The 21,963-nt window shown below is 43.5% G+C and overlaps 1 protein-coding gene across 5 annotated transcripts in view; it reads left to right on the top strand.

Moving 5' to 3' along the window:
• HHAT (hedgehog acyltransferase) overlaps nucleotides 1–21,963 on the top strand; it is a 352,540-nt gene that overhangs the window by 286,386 nt on the left and 44,191 nt on the right. For all 5 annotated transcript variants that reach the window (XR_009347601.1, XM_059146892.1, XM_059146893.1 and 2 more), the window contains one exon: nucleotides 8,709–8,853. Coding sequence is in view for 4 of the 5 variants with exons in the window: in XM_059146892.1 (XP_059002875.1) it covers nucleotides 8,709–8,853 (145 nt within the window). In the remaining variant the exon portion in view is untranslated. The remainder of the gene's footprint in view (nucleotides 1–8,708; nucleotides 8,854–21,963) is intronic.

Here is a 21,963-nt window from a genome sequence, read left to right as displayed (position 1 = left end):
CTCACCCTGTGCCAGGACGTATAGTATGGTCTCAGGAAAGTGCTCCTGTGCCCCTTAGGAACTGCTTGTTTGTTTACCACAATCCCGTGGAACTTGTGAATGAAAGCCCCATTGGCTCTCAGAGCCAGGCCACTGGGCGACCTGTTTCTTGGACAGCAGCTGCAAAAGCTGGCATGCTGGTATGATTACAAGTTCCTTCCAGGGAGATACTGACAACTCAGAGTGAGCTGGAGGGAAAAGGTGAGGGGGGTTCTATTAACTTCCTAGTGTCCTGGGAGTATCACAGTCCTTCTTTAGCTGTGTGCTAAATTAGAAGCCTAACTCTCAGGCAGCAATTAAAAAAAAAAAAAAAGATTTACTTATTTTAGATAGAGCAAGAGAGAGTGTGTAAGAATGGGGGAGGGACAGAGGAAGAGGGAGAGACAATCTCAAGCAGACTCCCTGCTGACCACGAAGCTCGATACTGGGCTGATCTCACAACCCTGAGATTATGACCTGAGCCAAATCAAGAATCTGATGCTCAATTGATGGAGCCACCCAGGCACCCCTCAGGCAGCAATTTTTAAAGTATGCAGATAGACCTCTTTCAGAGAAAGACTGAGAGTTTTGCTTGCTCCCTCAGTGATGAGCTCTAGGGGGCAGAGCTGCAACAAGTCCTCCTGTGACCCTGAAGAACTGCTGCTTTGTTTGCTAGTCTTGCAGGTCTTGTGAACACTAGCACCTTTAGTTTACTGCCTGTTCCTGTGGTGGGAGTTCTAAAATTTGGGGTGCTAGATGGGAGTTCAAAATTTTTGTTTCTCAGGAAGAAGCTTCGATTTGGGGTTTTCTCCTACTTGTATGATGCTTGTACTGGGGCTGGGGTTTATAGCAAGAGTGTGTCTCAGCTTTGCCTACCTGTTGAGATGTGGATATTTTCTCATTTTCCTGATGTGTAGGAGTTGCTGTGTTGGTTTCTGGAGTTCTTGCGGTATAAACTGCTCCATGTAAAACTGTACATTCAGTGCATCCATGGGAGGAAGAGGGGTGTAGGAGCCTTTCATGTTGCCATCTTGGTAGTCTCTCCTGTTCTAAGATTGTTTTGCCCATTTAGGTAATTGAATTTTAAGATGAGTTTTTCTATTTTTGAAAAAAATAATTAGGATTTTGATAGGTATTGCATTGAATCTATAGACAGTTTGGGTGGTATTGTCATCTTAATAATATTAAGTATTCCATTCTATGAATATAGATGTCTTTCTACTTTTTCTTTAAGCAACATGTTGTAGTTTTCAGTATGTCTTTCCCTCCTTAGTTAAACTTATTCCCAAGTATTTTATTGTTTTTGATGCTATTGTGAATGGAATTATTTTCCTAATCTACTTTTCACATTGTTCATTATTAGTGTGTAGAAGTGCAACTGATTTTTGAATATTGATTTTTATCTTGAAAGTTTGCCAAACTTTTTCATTAGTTGTAGCAGTGTTTTGAGGTGGTGGTCGTTTTTGTTTTTGTTTCTTTGTTTGTTTTTGTGTAGACTCTTTAGTGTTTTCTATGTATAAAGATCATTCACTTGGAATCAGAGATAAGTTTTGCTTCTTCCTTTCCAATCTGGATGCTAGACCTATCAATTTTTATTCAGCTGTTTTATATTCTTATTTTTGATCTTTTAGGTGTCATTTTCTGGGGGAACATGTTAAATCTCCTACTCTAATAGTGAATTCTAATTATTTTCTTTAAGTTCCAGTATCATTTTAAGCCATACTGTTCTTGAAAATACTGAGATCCTTAAATTGACACTTGGTGAATATCTATCAACCATCACTTAAGGAGCACATGCACGAAGTTCTCGTTTTTGAAGTATTTGAAGTATTTCAAGAAATAAAAACATTTCTTGAAGATCTCCTTTGCATCTGGCACTGAAGAAACCAGTATCTTGAAGATTTCATTCTAGAGGAGGGGACACACATTGCTATGCAAAATACAGCAGGGAGTATGAAGACATTGAGTTAGCGGAATGTGTGAATGACTGTACTATATTTACTACTGTACTTTACCAGTGTCTGCCTAGGACCACTTGCTTAATGTCTCTGCTCTCTAGTTCCTCCTTTGTAAAATGGGAATACTTTTTCCTGCTTAGGTAGCAATATAGGTTAAGCTCCCATATCTAAAACATGTAGGTTGATGCTGTCTATCCCATGGGTTACAGAAATACAGAAAATGGGTGACTGACTCTGTCAGAGTTAGAGTATCCACCATTGATCAAATACCAATTGTGAACTATGTAGATGAGGAGTTTGAGCTTGCTCTGGGTGGCACAGTTCAAAAGTGGAGCCAGAACCTGAGCATCATTTGGGCTGGTCCAAAGCTGTTGGTGTCCTGAACTGACATTGAGCTGGAGCTTGAAGAAAGAATTAGGAGGACATATTCTCAGTAGAGAAAACAGTTTCAGCAAAAGAAGTAATGTGTGAAGTAATTCCACAGAGATGTAAAAGTGTATGCCATATTGGAAGAGCTGTGACTAGAGCTGAATAGAGTGTGTCATTAGTAAAGTAGTAGGAGTTAAGGTTGGAAAGTAAAATGAGCTCGTTTGTAAAAGGTCTTCTTTGGATTTTAGTCTGTAAGCAGTGAAGAACCACCAAAATATTTTGTGCAGTGGGGGGACATACTCAGTGTGCTTGATGAGGAGGAAAGGCCAGGGTATAACATGCCAGCTAAGAAAGAGGCTTCTGCAAAATCCAGAGTAGAGACATGAGGACTAGAAGCAAGGGTATATCATTAGAAGAGCAAGAACACAGAGTAAGACAGTACTGTTGGCCATTCCAGAACTTTTAGCAGGACCCTGTCTCCTCAAATATGGCTTAAGTTCTCTGATTATACCAAGAGCTAATTGGCTTAGTTATTAAAGTCCTCTGAAATCCCTTCATATGCTGTGTGGATATAGATGCCAGATTATAGCCTCTGCTGTTTTTAACCAGGCTGGTTATCTAAACTATGGAGCAGGTGACTCGTCCATGTGAGCAAAACTGGCTTTGTCTGTATCACTGCAGTATTTGATTCTATCTCAGGAACATGCATTGCTTAGATTCAGGAGTAGAGATTGGAAAATTTAACTTCACTGGTATATTTTGAAGCTTTATACACTTACAAGAAGGGAGGAGGTATTGCTTTTGAGTGCCTTCCTGTATTCATTTGACTTGGATAATAGGATGCAATGGAACATTAAGAAAGTCAGGAGAGGGACGCCTGGGTGGCTCAGTTGGTTAAGCCGCTGCCTTTGGCTCAGGTCATGATCCCAGAGTCCTGGGATCTAGTCCCCCATCAGGCTCCTTGCTCAGTGGGGAGCCTGTTTCTCTCTCTGCCTCTGCCTGCTTGTGTTCTCCCTCGCGCGCTCTCTCTCTCTCTCTGACAAATAAATAAAATCTTAAAAAAAAAAAAAAAAAAAGAAAAAAAAGTCAGGAGATTCTGTAACTTATCTGGGTAAAGAGAGAAACAGGTGTTAAGTAATTGCTGAGCACAGAGAGTATGCATGGGTCTTAGGTGATACAGAATGAAGGACAGAGCTCACCATGCTGGGGGCAGCATGAGAGAGAGGGGTTATTCGTGAAACATGACTTCTAAATGGAAATGACCAAGTGCCTTGGCAAAGGGAGCAAGGGGGCAGTGTCCTGGTGGGTTGGTACAGGATGGGACAGGAGTTCAAGTCTTCCTTCTGAGTGTTTTTGCTCTAGCCACCCTTCTCTTTCATAAGAGCTATAATTGTTTCTTTGGTTGTCTTTGGTTTCATCTTTACAGCCTCTGGGTGTCTACCCTCATTTGTTCATCCTGGTCTCCACCAGTATCCCCCTTGCCATTTCCTTGTTCATCCTTTCTTATCCTCTGGTTACCATTTTTATTAGAAAATGAAAGTCTTCAGTGGTTATATGGAAGAACTGTGTCCAGCTGCTCAAACCCACCCAATTGCTTTTTTTTAGCTTTTCCCCATTTAAAAATAAACAGTATCAGGTCCCACTTGCCAAGCCTTTGTCAGTCTCCAGCAGCCATTCCTCCAGCCCATCTGCTCCCCCAGATGCTCAGCCTGTCTCCTCCTCCCAGTTCGGCCCTGCACGCAGTCCCTCTGTGGATGAGTGTGGGACCCGCCCTGCACAGCAGCCTGCAGGCCCACCACGCCCACCATCTCCCACCCTTGCACACCTTCTGAGAGTAATCTCTGACCCAGATTCCATGGACCGCACCACCCCCGCACCCAGCTTGTTTGCCCCAGCCTAAGTCCTCTGATTTCCAGGGACAGGATGCTGACTGGAAAAGAGACGAGTTGCCATAGAGATCAGAATAAACACAGGAGCTGACACCTCACAGCAGGAAATACAAACTAGTCTGACAATTTAGTTCTGCCCTAAGGTTTACTTTGTTTGGGTCAGTTCCTCGCCTTTGGTAGCCAGTGTCTCAGAGAGAAGTTTAAAGCGCTGCTAGATTATCCTTATACAGCATTTCCACATCCCACCTCTTGTTTCTTCCATCAGAGACCCCAAACTCAGACAGGAATTAGAGGTCCACTCTGCACCTGCACTTCCAGGTGTTCTAAAGGGCTTACTGTATCCAGGCCACAAATCCAGTACCTTCTCTTGGGAATGAAGAATGGGTTAGAGCAACATTAACATGGAGTAACCTCCCCCCACCCCAACCTTTCATTGAAGTCAAAGTCCCTGAGGGAGAACTAGTCACCCCAGCATGGGAGGCCATACTTTCTGACCTGCTCCACCTCCCATTTTTCCTCTTTCCTCTGGGTGTGAGTGGTATGAGGGAGATGAGCTTTGGAACTGGGGCTATACCTTGCCCATCTGTGGTCAGAAGCACAGGAGCTCCTCTTCAAGTTTGATGCTGGGGATAGAGGGTGGGCTGGGGTGGGGAGGTTGGCTCGCCTGGGCACTGTAAAGAGCACTTTCCCTGCCCTGGAATGGCTTTTTCTGGACCCCAGAGGAAAGGGAGCACATTTTTAGCATTGTTCCTAATGAGGAAGCGAGGAGCTGTGCCCCCATAGAGCAAGAGGGAAGTTGGCTTTATAATGAATGTAGAAGCAAACACTTCACCCACACTCAAGAGGCACTATTGACATTCTAGGCTGGACAGTTCTGTCTCACACATGGCAAGCCGTAATTTTGATGTCCTTCGGACGACTAAAAGTTCTCAGCAAGTTCTAAATATCTCCCGGGACCATGCCCTTCCCAGGTTTTTGCTGCTGGGGTATCAGACTGCCATGGCTTTATCTGTCTTCTGGGAAGGGGACCATGACCAGACCAGAGTTCTTTTTTATTCTATTATATTTGTGTTAAAATCAACATCTGTTTACTGACTATTGCCTTACCTGGTCAATTGGCAATTCTTCTTTTTATGCCTGCTGACTCTTCGTTGTACACTGACTTATTTCTCCATTTGGTTCACAGTCCCTCACTTAAGTTTTCCTACCAAGGGGGACTTTAAGCACCCCAACCATGACTAACATGTTCACTGCACATAGGACAGACAGCCTGTATCCTAGATGTGAAGGACCGCAGGAGTGACAACAATTGCCACAGGATGGCAGAGGAGAGTGTATACAAGAAATCAAGACTTTAAAGTGGGATCCTTGGCCCTATGTCCTTAGACATTCAGAAAGTTGTATTTATTGATGGATTTTGTCTTGCCTCCTAGCACCCCTGTGTATGGAACCTAAATCTAGAGTATAAACCAAGCCAGATGGTTCCCAGCGTAGGGGAGATCCTCAGTATCAAAACTGCCACTTAACATGGTGCATCCAGGGAATCCAAAGAGGAGATATGAATTACAGCTGAGATTCATGTCCCCTTTGCTCTTAATATTAATCATGAGTTATCCACACAGCCCCCCCCCTTTTTTTTTGCTCCTAGTGGCCTATCATTATGCTTTGCCACTGATTCACAATGAAGAGAAGTAATGCTCAGTCAAGTTTGCTGCTTGTTGGCAAGGCTGATTTGGTCAGTTCAGAGGATGGGGCTATTAGTTAAATCAGGATTTTGAATTTTCTTTATCATCACAAAGTATTGTCTCCCACCTGCTCACCCTAGGGGTAATCAAGACCTGCCTGTGAGCATCTTGATTTCTCCTTTATATCTTTCTAGTTTATTGATTCCAACAACCTACACCTTTAATGTTCTTGCTTCGTTTTTACAAAATTAACTCTTTATAAAAGTTGAATTGTAGTCCTTTGTTTCTGATTTAGATGTCCTCCCTTATCTGTGAGATCAGAGGCTCCTTCATATTTGCTATTATTTTGACTTCTTTTCCTAAGCAGAAACTGCAGTTTATTGACTCATGTAGCCAAGTAATCACAGAAGCAAAGGAAGTCCCGTTGCAACTAGGGCCCCTGGTGCTGGCAGGAAGAGCCCTGTGTCTCATGCACTCATTCTCCCCTTTGCCTCCTCCCTTGCTCTGCCCCTTGCCTCTCAGCTCTTCCTCCAATTAGCCTGGCTCTTGCCCCACACCAGGTCACCTGGCACCACAATCCTGCTTAGAAGTCCAGCGTAAAGAGTGTTTTCCTCTCTCGGTATGTCTCAGTTGATTATTTAATAATTATTGTAATCATTTCTTGTAGAAGGAGAACCACTCTGAGTTTAAACAAGCTGTGTGCATTCTCTGTCATTGACATTAATATGAAAAAGATTGTGTGGGGCCTCTGAATTCCCCTAACAGGATATAAGGTTGGAGGACATGGATGGGGTTAGAATAGAGTTGGTAGAACATCTGATTCACCAGGTACCTTAGAAATCAAACGTGTTATCAGTGGTCCTGTACATGGAGAGAATTATTTGGATACAGTTATTCCAATTATAGCAATTTATATTTTCATGATTTATTATTCTGGACTTCCCCTCATCTCCCTGCTTCCTCTCACCCTGCCCCCCCCCCCAGTTACTGCTAATTGAGTCAGTAATACCCAGAAAATGTCTTCTCCTGCTCTAAGATGCAGAAACCAGTAGATTAATGTCTCCTTATTCTCAGAGGTGAAGAGTCCTGAGTTATAAGCCTGCATCCCCATATCTCTTTACCAGTTTTTATACCGTGTAGCTATCTTTTATCTGGTCTGGCTTGACAGCATCTCCTGTACGTGCTTGTGGCCTCTTAGGACAAGGGAGAGACTAGAGGTCATCTTATCTGGTAGCCTCTACCCAGGAGCATGTCAGCATTACCTGAGAGTTTTCCAGAATAATCATGTCCAAGCAGATGACTCAGTCAGTGCCCATGACAGAGCTCATCCTTGAGAAGGCCACCCTGTCACATATGGTGGCAGTAAAACGCTCTGAGGGGATGCTGGAAGAGAATGTCATGGGTGGAGACGTGTGTGGTGGCAGTGGTGTCTCTGCACAGAGAACAGAAGCTGCGACTGGTGGGAGAGAGAAAAGGAGGGGGTCAGAAATTCATTTCTCCAGGATTCTAGTAGGACACTGACCAAGACTTACACAAGCGGCCCCAAACAGTGGGGTTGCGGGAACTAAGTAAGCCCCCTCCTGGAGACACCCTCAGCTTAATCCTTTTTGCCCATGAGGAATTTGGGTGATTCACCTTTCTGTTCGTTTTAAAAGGTGTATTTATTTATTTGAGAGACAACCTGTAGATCCTGGGAGAGGAGGGGCAGCGGGAGCGAGAGAGAGAATCCAGCAGACTGCCCCCTGAGCATGGTGGAGCTGGATCTTACAACACTGAGATCATGACCTCACCAGAGGCCAAGGGTTTCAGTTTTGGTTTCAACTGACTGAGCCATCCAGGTGCTCCCAGATTCTTATTTGTAGTTGGAGCACAGCTGAAATCAGGATGCAAGTGACCCCAGAGATGTGTAAGTTTCAGGAAGATACTCTGGATTCTTTGCTCCCTCTTTTTCCCCTGTCTTTGGATTAGACTGAGGCATTTGTCTGAAACCCTGGCGCCCTTCAGCCTGATGGTTGCGCTGTACCTGTTCTCAGGCTGCTTGTGCAGGCCCAGAGGACAGTGCCTGGGGTATACCGGCGATGCTCACACGCGCTGGGTGCAGCACTGCGATCTCCCGCGCTAGGGCCAGCAGAACGGTCAGTGCCGAGAAATTAAGGCTTGGCTTGCTTTATGAAATCCCCAAGAAGACATTAAAAGGGGAGGAAAAAATACAGTGAAGACCTCAGATGGATGAGCAGAGTTCTTTACCGTCTGTGTTGGAAGCCTCCTCTCCAATTCCTGCATATTCGGATGCTGTGGCAGGTTCTCTCCCCATGGGCCGTGTCCCCTGAGCTCTGATTCCCAGAAGGACAGTGGCTTGTGCTCATTCTCCTGCACCCTCGTAATGGTGTGTCGGATTGGCAGGGTGGCTTCCCAGAAGATCACCCTGATCTTGACCTCATGACAGGGAGTTGGGCAGGTTGTCAGGGAGCGCTCCCGTCCCTGCAGGTCTGCACACGGAGAACATGTGGAGGCATTGCAGCCACATCTGAGCTAGCTTCAGTGCTTGTGTCACACACATCGGGGGGAGCCCGTTGGGCAGGAAGAAGAATAAGTTGGGGGTGTGTCGCCACTTTCCTTAAACCAGAGTGTGCCTGTCACAGGAATAGAGGTTTTAAGAACAGCTGAAGTCACGGCCTTGCTTGGGCTCTGGGTTGGGTATCCTGGGCAGGTACCTGCCAAGGGCCGGGAGGCACCTCAGCACTGCTTTCCTGATCCCGTGATGAGACACTTCCTGTCTTTTCCCGCAGGTCCAGTTCCTCTCCCCGCAAGCCCGCCGTCGATTTCACGCTGCCCTTGCATCTTGTTCCACCGCCATGCTGATCCTGTCCAACCTGGTGTTTCTTGGGGGCAGCCAAGTGGGAAAAATCTACTGGAACAGGATCTTCGTACAAGGTAAGTTGCCCAATGGTGCTGTTTTCGTTCATTTCTTGTTTCCTGCGTATGCTGTTGGTACCTTGAATGAGTTAAGGGGGAAGTGTTATTTGTTCTGTTCATGGTATGTGACCCTTGAAATACAAACCAGAAACAATGCGCTGTGTTGAGCTGTGTCTTTCAGGGTCCCCTCCTTTGCTGTACCTCTTATCTATCACAAGTGACAGGGAACTTGAAAAGGTACTGTCCCAACTCTCCCAAACTCTCTACCTTTGCCTTCTGCTAAGTTACTCCTCTGGTTTTGTTTTGTTTTGTTTTGTTTTTAAAGACTTTATTTACTTATTTGACACAGAAAGAGAGAGAGATCACAAGTAGGCAGAGAGGCAGGGAGAAAGAGAGGAAGGGAAGCAGGCTCCCTGCTGAGCAGAGAGCCCGATGTGGGACTCGATCCCAAGAGCCTGAGATCATGACCTGAGCCGAAGGCAGAGGCTTAACCCACTGAGCCACCCAGGCGCCCCACTCCTCTGGTTTTTAAAATGTCTCCCAGTCTTCCTTCCTCATCATCCCAGCCTTCAGTATACTGCGGAGTCTAACCTTGCGTCCTGCCAGGGAAGGTCCTAGAAGTCCCACTGTGCTCCCTTGCAGCTATGGCCACGGCACCTGGGTTTGCCATGGCTCTTTGTTGTGGATGTTTCTGTCTGAACGCTGGGATGCCAGCAGTAGTGGTCAGCCTCATGTTTACTGGGCATTAGGTGGCATGTCCCAGTGTCTACAGCAAAGCCACACTTGCAGCGGGTCAAATGCTAGTCTCTGGAAATTGTTATGAAAACTGCATTCAGAATCAAGCACCATTGATTGATCGGCCCCACTTCCCTTGGGCTGGAGCTAGGAGTTCTAGCACAGCCTTAGAAGAATCGGGAGAGTGGGAGCTGCTGGTATGCACATTAGCAGTTCACTGGTGGTGAAAAGCAAAGGTTCCCTGTTCTGTTTCCCTGCCCAGTGGTGGGGTTTTGTGTCTCTGGTTTGTGAAGTTTTGCCAAGCAGCAGTGATGTGACTACATGGCCAGGTTATCGTCTCTACAGCTGGGTCCCTGAGGGGTTGGCGGTGCTTTCACTGCATCTTTTCTCATACTGGATGTAACTCTGGTATAGCTGCATGATCCCAGAATGCCACATCACAAGTCTGAAGCATGGCAGCTTGGGGGAGCCAGGCTCATGGAGGTCACGAGAGAGCCCCCATCCGCTTTCCTAGTCATCAAAAACCTCTCTTTGATCTTGCCTTCTGAGAAATGTCTTAGCCAGTGGTTCCTGAAGAGACAATGTGCTTTTTTTTTTTTTTTTAAGATTTTATTTATTTGACAGGCAGAGATCACAAGTGGAGAGGCAGGCAGAGAGAGATGGGGAAGCGGGCTCCCCACTGAGCAGAGAGCCCAGTTCGGGCCTCGATTCCAGGACCCTGAGATCATGACCCGAGCCAAAGACAGAGGTTTTAACCCATTGAGCCACCCAGGTGCCCCGATATGTGCTTTTTAAGTGGAAGCCGTCCTTCAATAAAGATGGAAGCTAATGGGTGCAGAAGAGCTGAAGATTAAAAAACACTCCTCATCATGGGCGATGGTGTCTTACTTTTCTTGCCTCCCCCAATGTAGCATGATGCCAAGAACACTGTGACTTGGGGGAAAATGCTGATTTGGGGTTTGCTGGTCACATGAGCAAGAAGGCTCCAGTCTTTGCTTCAAGAAATCAAACATCAGGTGTTTGCTACTTCCAAGGCACTGAGACTAGAGAATTAAAAGTGAAGCACACACATGTAGGAGCCAACATGCAAACAGAAACATGTCCACAGACTGAGGTAGCTGTTGTGCTGCATGTGTGAGTGCATTGCTAGAGGTCACAAGACAAAGTGGCTGCCTTCCCACAAAGGTTGGATCTCACAGAAGAGGTGGCATTGGAATTGGAGGTTTTTTTTTTTGTTTTTAAGATTTTATTTATTTATTTGAAAGAGAGAGCACAAGCAGGGAGATCAGCAGGCAGAGGAAGAGAGAGAAGCAGGTTCTCTACTGAGCTGGGAGCCTGATGCGAGGCTCGATCCTAGGACCCTGGGATCATGAACTGAGCCGAAGGCAGATGCTTAACTGACTGAGCCACGCAGGTGTCCCTGGAATTGGAGTTTTGAGCATTCTAGGAACTTTCCAGGTGGAGAAGGCAGGTATATGGGGGTAATTAGCACTAGCTGCTCTGTCAGGTCGTTCTAAACTCTCAGGGTTTTTTTTTCCCCTCAGAAGTTTGTTTTTCTCACTGTTCAGTGCAAGTCTAGTGGCTTTTTCTAGGCAGTGACTCCAGGACCTAGTATGTTTCTATTTGATTCTTTGCTGTCTTGACCTGGCCTAAGGGAGGGGATGAGAAGACGGGGAGGTGCACAAGTGCCACACAAGATTTCTGCTCATGTTCCACTGGCCAGAATGAGTCACGTGACCAAAAAAGTACAGGGTCGCAAGATGTGGGGAAGTACACAGATATTATTAGGTTATGGCCCAGGAGGAGAGGGGACATGGGGCAACTTGGAGGTGCCCAAGAGGCAGTTAAAAATGTGAGTTAGACTATGAAAAATAGCATAGAGCTTCATCAAAAAATTAAAATAGAGATACCATATGATCCACTACTGGAAATTTACCCAAAGAAAACGAAAACACTAGTTGGAAAAGTAGATGTACCCCTGTGTTCATGGCAGCATTATTTATAATCGCCAAGATATGGAAGTGACCTAAGTGTCCATCAATAGATGGTTGGATAAAAAGATACAGTACATATGCACAACGGAATATTAGCCATAAAAACTCATCTTGTTATTTACGACATGGATGGACTTAGGGTATCATATGAGGTGAAATACTCAGACAAAGAAGGGCAAATACCATGAGATTTCACTTATGTGTAGAATCTGAAAAAAACAAAACAAACAAAACCAGAAATAGACTTGTAAATGCAGAGAACAAACTGGTGGTTGCCACAGGGGAAAGGGGTCTGGGGGATGGGCGAAATAGGTGATGGGAATTAAGAAATCCAAACTTTCAGTTATGAAATAAGTAAGTCACAGAGATGAAAAGCATAGCATAGGAAACACAGTTAATATATATTATAAAAGTGTCATATGGAGGCAGACGGTAACTATACTTACTGTGGTGAACACAGTATAGTGTACAGAATTGTTGAATGACTGTGTTGTGTGTCTAAAACTAATATAACATTGTATGTCAACTACACTTCAATAATATCTTTTTTTTTAAATGTGAGTTGCAGTTGGAGAGGGTGGAACTAAGAGTTGTAGGAATCACAGGCATAACGGCAGGTGAGGTCATGGGAGTGGATACAGTTAGGCAGGGAGCAGGCACAGAGTGAGAAGGGAGCAGGCTGGAAGATGGCTCCTGGGCATGCTGGCCTTTATAGGAGCAGAGGAGAGATGGCAGCTGGAGGATGTTTTTTCTGTTTCTCAAAGGCATCAAGATCGAAGCATGATTTGCCCTGCACCCTGTGGAGCTAACAGCTGGCACACGGGGTTCAGGGCTCTGAGAAAGCCCATTTGCTTCTGCCAAGGGGTTCCTGCTATGGCCCATGACTGGATCTATCCTTACAGCCAGGTGCCTGAGTCCTGGAGACCAAATTTCCAAATATGGAGAGCTCTAAGGAAGCATTTTTCTCTGGGTTCTCGGGTCAGGAAAGCTCAGCTTAGGAGGCATTTAGTGTGTCAGAGATTCTTTTAGTCAGCCTGGTCCCATCTTCATCAGTCTGTCCCCTGGGTCCCCTGAGTCAGGAAATGTCTCCTGGGGATTTGACAGTTGCCTCATTTGTCTGTTCCCCATTGTGGGTCTTTGTCTCTGAGTGAATTTCCGTATCTCCTGGAGGAAAGTAAACCAGATGATGCCAAATCCCCCATCCTTGAGGACTCTAGGTTTCTCTTCATAACCAATTTGATTGACTTGATAGAAGGTTAGTATGAATATTCATGTTTGGGCACAAAAAATTCTAATGAGCTTATAGGATGCTTGCTCATACTCTGCTGGGGGTATTACACTAGCTTTCTAAAATTAAAAAAAAATTAAATCTGAATTCTGAAACTCCTCTGGCCCCAGCGGTTTTGGATATGGGATTACTGTACTGTACATGTAGCTGCTGAGGAATGACTCAGGTCTTTAACAGCCTGGTTGTCTGTGGCCTCTTCCTTCAGCCACATGGAACCTCTTGGTCCAAGACCCACATCTGCTTGCCGAGGAACACGCAGTGCAGTGGGCTCATATGAGATTCCCAGGTTTAATGGGAAGGCGGCCCTTCCCTGGGGTAGTCAGCCCCATCCCTGTGTACCTTGATCCTTGATGGACTGGGACCTGCTGCAATGACAGGAGCTGGTAGCAGGTGTCCTTCTAACGGCTCTTACTTTGGTGAGTCCTGGAAGAACTGAGAGGGGACAGCCAGGTGTCTGAGGCTAGGGCTTATAGGAGAGATTGCAAATTCCACCCTCTCCCATGCAGTGGAGGGGCTGAGAAGATACCAAAGGGCTAGTTCTCAGGGATGCTTCGGGGGCTAGTTCTCAGGGAGCCTCTTTACTATATCACTGATATCCCTGGAAACATCTCATGAGTAGCCTGAAGGAGTTGTCTTCAGTTTACTCTCTCCCTACCTTGGTGCAGCTCTGTTCGCTTGAAGGTACAAAGCTTGTCTTAGTAGTGTATGTAAACATCTCAAGCCTGTTCTCTATGGGGTTGGTGAGAGCAGGCTATAAAACCAAACCCTTTCCTTTCTGCTGCGCACACTGTGCCACTGCCCAGAACAGTGGACCATGCCAGCCAAGGGTTGGGAATGCTGAGCGGCCTTTTGAGGGCTCTGGGATGCATCACACACAAATCATTATCAAGTGTTTTCTCTGCCACAGAGGTTGGAGAAGTAATGTTCAATTAATTGTGGAAGATAAGAATCTATATGTTTGCCTTTAAATAAAAATGTCCCCAAACTTGTGTTATTGAAATTTACTTCTGGCAGCTTAAGGAACGTGAATGTTTGGGCCTCAGATATTTAAGGAGCTTAGTTGGCTCAAGGGATCTGAGAAGGATGTGGTCTGGGGATTTGGTCCCCAGTCCTGCTCTTGGAGGGATCCCACTATGTGATGCTTTGTGGAGGCAAACTCAGATCGCTTCTTTCAAACCATTTGTTGATGGAAAAGAGTGCTCTTGTGTCTGCCTGAAATCCTTGATGTTGAAATATAAGTTTATCTTTTGACAAGCAGATGATGACCGCTTTATAACTCAGAAATATCAGTGAGTTATAACTCCCAAGTCTGTAAGATAAAGTTCTAGAAACTGGTTGTGTCTCAAGCATCCTCGCTGTACCCTGTAGTCCTGTGACAGCAGAGATCGGTAGATATGGGGAATATATCTGGCTTTGAGGAGGCCATGGGCTTTATCAATGTTGTTTGGGTGCAGGGTAGTGTTCCTTCTGGAAGGACCATCCACTTTCCTTAGCAGTAGACATGGGCTCTATAAAAAAGGGACTTAATCATTTCCCAGGAAGTGGGTTCTGCAGTGCTAGGAGTTTGGTAGAGGCATGGCATCCGCCGAACATTCTCCTGCCTGACTCCTCATTATACACACACACACACACACACACACACACACACACACACACATTTATACTTGCACACTCCCTCCTTTTGTTGCCTGATCTAGTTAGGCAAACTCCATCTCAGCACTTAGTTCCCGGAGTGGCCTTGTGCCAAGGCAAGGAGAATTTGGTTCTTTCCCCTCCAGATTGCAATGACAGAGGAAATAGTAATTTTTTAATGCAGGTCAGAACCTTTACACTCCCCATATTCGCTTACTGTTTCTAGCTGAGAGAGGAGAAAGTATATTTTCTTCTTGATTACTAGCTTGTCCAGGCAGTTTATTTGTCTCCTGACTCAGATGACTCTGGACAGGCATTTTATTTAAAGCTGAACTGGGGTATCGCACTGGATATTCAGGAAGGCTGTGGTTAGATAGACGCTCATTCCCCTCACATCTTATTAAGTTCTTGGGACTAAAATTTCATTTTTGATGAGAGAAGACAGGGGGCAGTCATCAGCGTCTCGGGGCCTTCCCCTGTGATTACGTTGTCTCGCTATCCTTAATAGCCTTTACCTTCACAGGGAGTTTCTTTTGCTCCAGTGGATTCTGCTTCTGCCTCACTGGATCCCCTGCAAGTTCCAGAAGATTTAGAGGAGCCAGAGCTTCCCGCCCACTGTACTAGTGGTACACTTGATACATAGATACAGGTTGTACAGTTTATCCTTGGTTTCACAGTGGTCCATTTATGGCCATTCTTGGAATCTGAATTTCAAGACTTTCAGAGGTCTGGGTTTCTTTCTTCCCCTTCCTTCCTTCCTTCTTTCTTTCCTTCCTCTCTCTCTCTTTCTTTCTTGGTTTTATTTATTTATTTTTCAGAGAGAGCGAGAGCACAAGCAGGGGGAATGCCAGGCAATGGGAGAAGTCCCGATGTGGGACTCGATCACAGGACCCTGGGATCATGACCTGAGCAAAAGGCAGGTGCTTAACTGACTGAGCCACCAGGTGCCCCAGAGGTCTTGGTTTCTTCTTTACTCTGTGCAGTGTGGTCACCCAGCTTGGGCAGGGGTACTTCAGGCCAAGTCACTAGGTATAGGACACAAGAAATAGTGAGTGGGCGTTCTTATCCAACAGTCCTCCTGGGGTTAGTTAAAGTGGAGGGAATTTCTAAAATATCTAGGAAGGAATTTCAATCATAGTACATTTAAATAGTACTTTCTGTGAGGTTGTAGGAAACTTTTTCCTGTTAACTAGGAGTTTCTGTGAATTCATTTGGAAAGGGTTTTATGGAATATGGGAACATTTTAAATTGGTCTTTAAATAGAATATTACATAAAGACTAGTAGAACTTAGGCACTGTTAATCAAATAAAAATAGTTTTGCCTTTTACGATTTTATTAGCATGTAATATTTGAAGTCTCTACTTCTCACTGGCTCTAATCCACCTGCCCCCAACTATACATGTGCAGGGTGATATTCTAAAGTATATTACAATCAAATCATTATGTTATATATCTTAAAATAATACAATTTTATATGCCAATCATATCTCAGTAAAACTGGGGGGGGGAGGGAAAAAGGTTTACTACAAATATGTTAGTAGAAATTAAAGTCAAACCAAAATAATTTTGAAAATTTAAGTAAGTCCCATTCATTCTCTAACCACATATCTATATTCACTATATACGAGCGTGTCTGCAGCAGGAGTCCCAGCCCTGTACTCTAAGGCCCACACTAGGAAATCTCTTGGGATTTCAGTGCATACGTGGTTTCTAAAATGAACCACACATCCTAGAATTTATGTTATTAATTTATTTGACTGCTTATGCATTACTGTTACACCTTCTGCTATGGGAGTAGGAATAGTTCAGCACCAGCTGGGCCAAGCACATGCCGGATGTGGATAAAAGGGGAGTGCCCTGCTCTTTTACCCACTGCTTCAGGAACCAGTGCCTTATGCAAGGATAAAATCTGAAATGGTAACTATTCTAGTCTTTATCACATGTACCAGTAGCCAAGAGACCCTGTTTACCACACTGTCTCCACCAGTCACTACTGAGCATTTGTTAAAGGTATTAAAAATTTAGTGTATCGAACGTGGAATTTAATAACATTTTGTAATGAAGTTCTGCAAGAGCTACCATCACCAGGTGTCTCAGATCTGGGACAAATTCTTTCGTGCAGCAGGACCCATTGCCCATTGCTGGGTTTGTTTCCCTTTACCATTGCCCTGGGCACTGACCAACTGCTTTCTGCCACCACCTGCATTTGTTTGCTAGGGTTGCTGTAACAAATCATTACAAATTGGATGCCCTAAAGCAATATAAATCTATCTCTCACTATTCTAGAGGCCAGAAATCTGAATTCAGTCTGGCTGGACCAAAGTCAAAGTGTTGGCAAGACTGGTTTCTTCTGGAGGCTCTAGGGTAGAATCTCTTTCTTTGCCTTTTCAACTTCCAGAGGCAGCCTACATCCCTTGGTTCATGGTTGAGCTTCCTCCTCTTCGAACTACTCTCTCTGTTCCACTATTTCCATCCTCACCATGCCTTCTGTCTGATTCCTTGTGTCTCTCTTATAAGGAATCTATGGTTACATCTGACCCACCTGGATAATCCAGGATAATCTTCCCATATCCAGATCCTTAACTTGATCACATCTGCAAAGTCCTTTTTTACCAAGTAAGGTAACCTTCATGAGTTTCAGAGATGAGGGCATAGTCATCTCTGGAGGAGCCATTATTTATTCTGGAATAGCACAATAAGGTAACAACTGTGATCAAACAGAACAGCCTTTCTGTGGCACCACTGTGATAGATTCTTCCATTGATTTTAAAATGGCAAATTGGATATGCCACTAGCACCATTAAAATGAGTATCAGCCTGTAAAAAGAAATGGTACTTGAATTTCTAGAAGTATACATGTAAGGTTAGTCATCTTGAAGGTATTTAGAAAGTCATATAGGGGAAAGCAACATCTTTGCCTGCTCAGCCCAGTTCCCCCATTTCTTTGGAAACAAAGCTCTCCCATGCCACTCTAAATCTGTGCCATCCTTGTGGGGCTCACACTACATCTGAGATCTTGGGTCAGCATGTGACCAGGACTGGCCAGTCAGTATGGTCCATCTCCCCATGCAGAGAAATTCCAGAGTTTCTGTTGGAACTGTGAGGAAGGAAAAACATTTCTTTTTTAACCCACTGAGCCACCCAGGCGCCCCAAAACATTTCTTTTTTAAAAAAAATTTATTGTGTTATGTTAGTCACCATACAGTACATCATTAGTTTTTGATGTAGTGTTCCATGATTCATTGTGTATAACACCCAGTGCTCCATGCAATATGTGCCCTCCTTGGTACCCATCACCAGGCTCACCCATCACCCCATCCACCTCCCTTCTAAAACCCTCAGTTTGTTTCCCGGAATCTATAGTCTCTCATGACTCATCTCCCCCTCCAATTTCCTGCCCTTCATTTTCTCCTTCCTTCTCCCAATGTTTTCCATGCTATTCCTTATGTTCCACAAATAAGTGAAACTATATGATAACTGACTTTCTCTGCTTGACTTATTTCACTGAGCATAATCTCCTCCAGTCCCATCCATGTTGATGCAAAAGTTGAGTATTCATCCTTTCTGATGGCTGTGTAATATTCCATTGTATAATGTGGACCACATCTTTACCCATTCGTCTGTTGAAGGATGTCTTGGCTCTCTCCACAGTTTGGCTGTTGTGGACATTGCTGCTATGAACACTGGGGTACATATGGCCCTTCTTTTCACTACATCTGTATACTCAGTAGTGCAATTCCTGGGTCATAGGGTAGTTCTGTTTTTAATTTTTTGAGGGACCTCCATACTGTTTTCCAAAGTGGCTGTACCAACTTGCATTCCCACCAACAGTGTAAGAGGGTTCCCCTTTCTTCACAACTTCTCCAATGTTTGTTGTTTCTTGCCCTGTCAATTTTTGCCATTCTAACTGGTATAAGGTGAAAAAACATTCTTTCCTTTGCTATTGTGGAAGTGTCAGAACATTGGGCAGAGCTCCTGGCAGCCCTCTTGCCACCACCAGTTAGAGCCAAGTAGCAAGAAAAGCCAACTCCAAGGAAAACAGAGCTGCATGTTGGATGATACGGTTTTGAGACAACCCACTGCCACATATTTTTAAGGCCCTGAATCCAGGAGTTCTTGAAGCTAACATATCTATGTACTTTCCAGCTATAGGAACTTATTTTTGCTTTTGTTTTTTTTTTACTCAACTTATGTTGGGAGATAGCTCTCTAGGGTTCTTTTGTGTTTGTGCATATCCTTTGACTCTCTTTCAGATCATACTTCCAAAAATATTTGTATAACAAATATCTCTAAAAGATGGAAACTGTATCTTTCTCCAAAGTAAAGTGTATTTGTTTATCATTCAGTATAATAGCGATAATATAACAATTCAGTATAATAAAGATAATGTACTTCTCTGGGACAAAAGTCAGACTGGCTTACTGCTCATTATAAAATATTTGGATTTCCTAAGCCTGGGTTTATCACCTATAATGACATACCTCACTGCCTGTGCAGGCATCACCTGGCCCTTTTTACATTGCATTGTGGGATGAGGGGCTCAGGGAGATGGTACAGATGCTCTGGCTACTGTTACTGCTGTGAGTCATAAAGTCCTTCATCTGTGACTGAAGAGTCTTGTGTCTTCTGCCAGCATCCTGAAATTGTGACAAGCTGATTTGTTATTTTACAAGTAGGGTAAAATCTCCGACCCTTCAGAGTCTGCCAGTCCAGTCTGGTTAGATTTCTGTTACTTGTAACCAAAGCAGCCTGATTAATGTAGATTAACCTAAAAAAAATGTAGGTAGAACATACCAGTCTGACAGGTTCTTAAGGGAAGGATACTTGGGGAGATTTTTTTTTAATTTATTTATTTTCAGAAAAACAGTATTCATTATTTTTTCACCACACCCAGTGCTCCATGCAATCCGTGCCCTCTATAATACCCTCCACCTGGTACCCCAACCTCCCACACCCCCGCCACTTCAAACCCCTCAGATTGTTTTTCAGAGTCCATAGTCTCTCATGATTTCTTATATTGAATCATTTTTTCACAGAACCATTTTTGGCTCCTGTTCTTCCTAATAAAGAAAGTTTGAAAATGTGTATGCTCTGTTATGCTTTTTAATGTGGGCATCTAAATTCTTCTATTAGAAGTTTAAATAAATATAAAAGTTCTCATTTTTGATGTAATATGAATATCAATATTTAAAAATAAAACTGATACCCTTAAATAATATAGATTATAAGTAATCTAGTGTTTTGTTATTCACCACCTACATTTAAAAACATATGGGCAAGTTCTTCTTTCACAGTGATATTTCCTAATCTATTTGTATTTCATTTGTCCCACAGAATTTTGTCTTGTTTAAAAGTTCTTCCTTTTTCAGCTATCTTACTTCTCTGTAGCTTTGTTGTGTTGTTTGCTTTGATTACTGTAAGGCTAGAAACATAAATTTTTCTCCTAGATTGAGTCATTATTACAATTATGATTAGTGCATAACACAAAGTACAAAAATGATAACAATGATAAGTAATTATTAAACCTAAAATGTAAAATTTATTAGAAATGCATTTTTCTTGAGGTGGATAATGTAAGAATTTGTGGTTATTTGAGTAAAGGAATTGTGTAATTATGCCTTTATTTTGTCCCTCTTTTTTCAAGCCTTTTTTTTTTTTTTTAAGATTTTTATTTATTCGAGAGAGAGAGAGAGCATGAAAGGGGCAATGGGCAGAGGGAGAAGCCGGCTCCCTGATGAGCAGAGGGCCCAATGTGGGACTCAGTCCTGGGACTCCAGGATTATGACCTGAGCCAAAGGAGTTGCCCAACCAACTGAGCCACCCAGATGCCCTTTTTTCAAGCTTTTGATTAAAATATAACATAGCTCCAAAACATGTACATATAATAAGAATTTTCTCTAAGTGAACACACATGTGTAACTGGTGCCTAAATGTCCCTTCTTATTACTACCTGCCGTAGGTGACCACTATTCTGACTTCTAAATGTACGTCTTTTGTTATAGAGCTTGTTTCTTTTTAAAATATGTATATAAATAGAATCACATACTATATTCTTTTTTTAAAGTTTTTTTTTAACTTTTAAAAATTAACATATAATGTATTATTTGCTTTGGGGTACAGGTCTGTGAATCATCAGTCTTACATAATTCACAGCACTCATCATAGCACATGCCCTCCCTAATGTCCATGACCCAGCCACCCTACCCCTTTCCCCCACTCCCCCAGCAACCCTCAGTTCATTTCCTGAGATTAAGAGTCTCTTATGGTTTGTCTCCCTCCCCAGTACCATCTTGTTTCATTTTTCCCTCCCTACCTCCCATTACCTTCTGCCCTGCCTCTCAAATTCCTCGTATCAGAGAGATCATATGATAATTGTCTTTCTGCAATTGACTTAATTTGCTTAGCATAATACCCTCTAGTTCCATCCACATTGTTGCAAAAATGGCAAGAGTTTGGTCTTTTTGATGGCTGCATAGTATTCCATTGTATATACATATACCACATCTTCTTTATCCATTCATCAGTTGATGGACATCTAGGTTCTTTCCATAGTTTGGCTATTGTGAACATTGTGTTATAAACGTTCGGGAGCACGTGTTCCTTCGGATCACTACGTTTGTTAAGTGTCTGCCTTCGGCTCAGGCCATGATCCCAGGGTCATGGATCCAGTAGTGTGATTGCTGGATAGCTCTATTTTCAATTTTTTGAGGAGCCTCTATATTGTTTTCCAAAAATAATATGTATTTTTTTGTGTCAAACTTCTTTTGCCCAATATCATGTTGAGAGATTCATCCATATTTTTGAATGTGGTTATAGATTTTTCCTGCTTAGTACTGTAACATATACCTTTGTGAACATGTTACAATTCATTTCTCTGTTCCATTGTTGATGAACATAGCAGCTAACAGCTGATCTACATCAATCTGAGCAGACTGATGACCTGTGATGAAACTATGTACACATTTTTGTTGGGTGTACACCTGAGAATGGGATTGCTGTATCACACACTATATGTATGTTCTGCTTTCTTAGACACCGCCAAACAGTTTCACAGAATGTTTTACCAATTCCCTTGAGGATTTTGCACCCTGGAACAATATCCTGAGGTAACAACATAAGGATAGGGGGAAAGCTTACCTTTCCTTTGTAAGGTGGGATAAAAGATATGAGAGAAGAAAGGAAAAGGAGAACCCTAACCTCAGGTTAATTTTTGGAGAAGAATGTGTGTGTGTGTGTGTGTGTGTGTGTGTGTGTGTAGTTATACTATTTGTATAATTATAACTATTGTTTTATATACATAGATACATAGAATCAATCTGGAAATCAATTCTTTTTTTCAATATTTTATTTATTTATTTGAGAGAGAGACACCGCAAGAGAGGAAACACAAGTAGAGGGAGTGGGAAAGGGAGAAGCAGGCTTCCTGCAGAGCAGAGAGCCCAATGGGGACTAGTTCCCAGGACCCTGGGATCATGGCC

Source organism: Mustela lutreola, chromosome 14, assembly GCF_030435805.1.
Source record: "Mustela lutreola isolate mMusLut2 chromosome 14, mMusLut2.pri, whole genome shotgun sequence".
Taxonomy (NCBI): Eukaryota; Metazoa; Chordata; class Mammalia; order Carnivora; family Mustelidae; genus Mustela; species Mustela lutreola.
The sequence above is the reverse complement of the archived record's forward strand: the minus strand, read 5'-3'. Positions and strand labels throughout refer to the sequence as shown.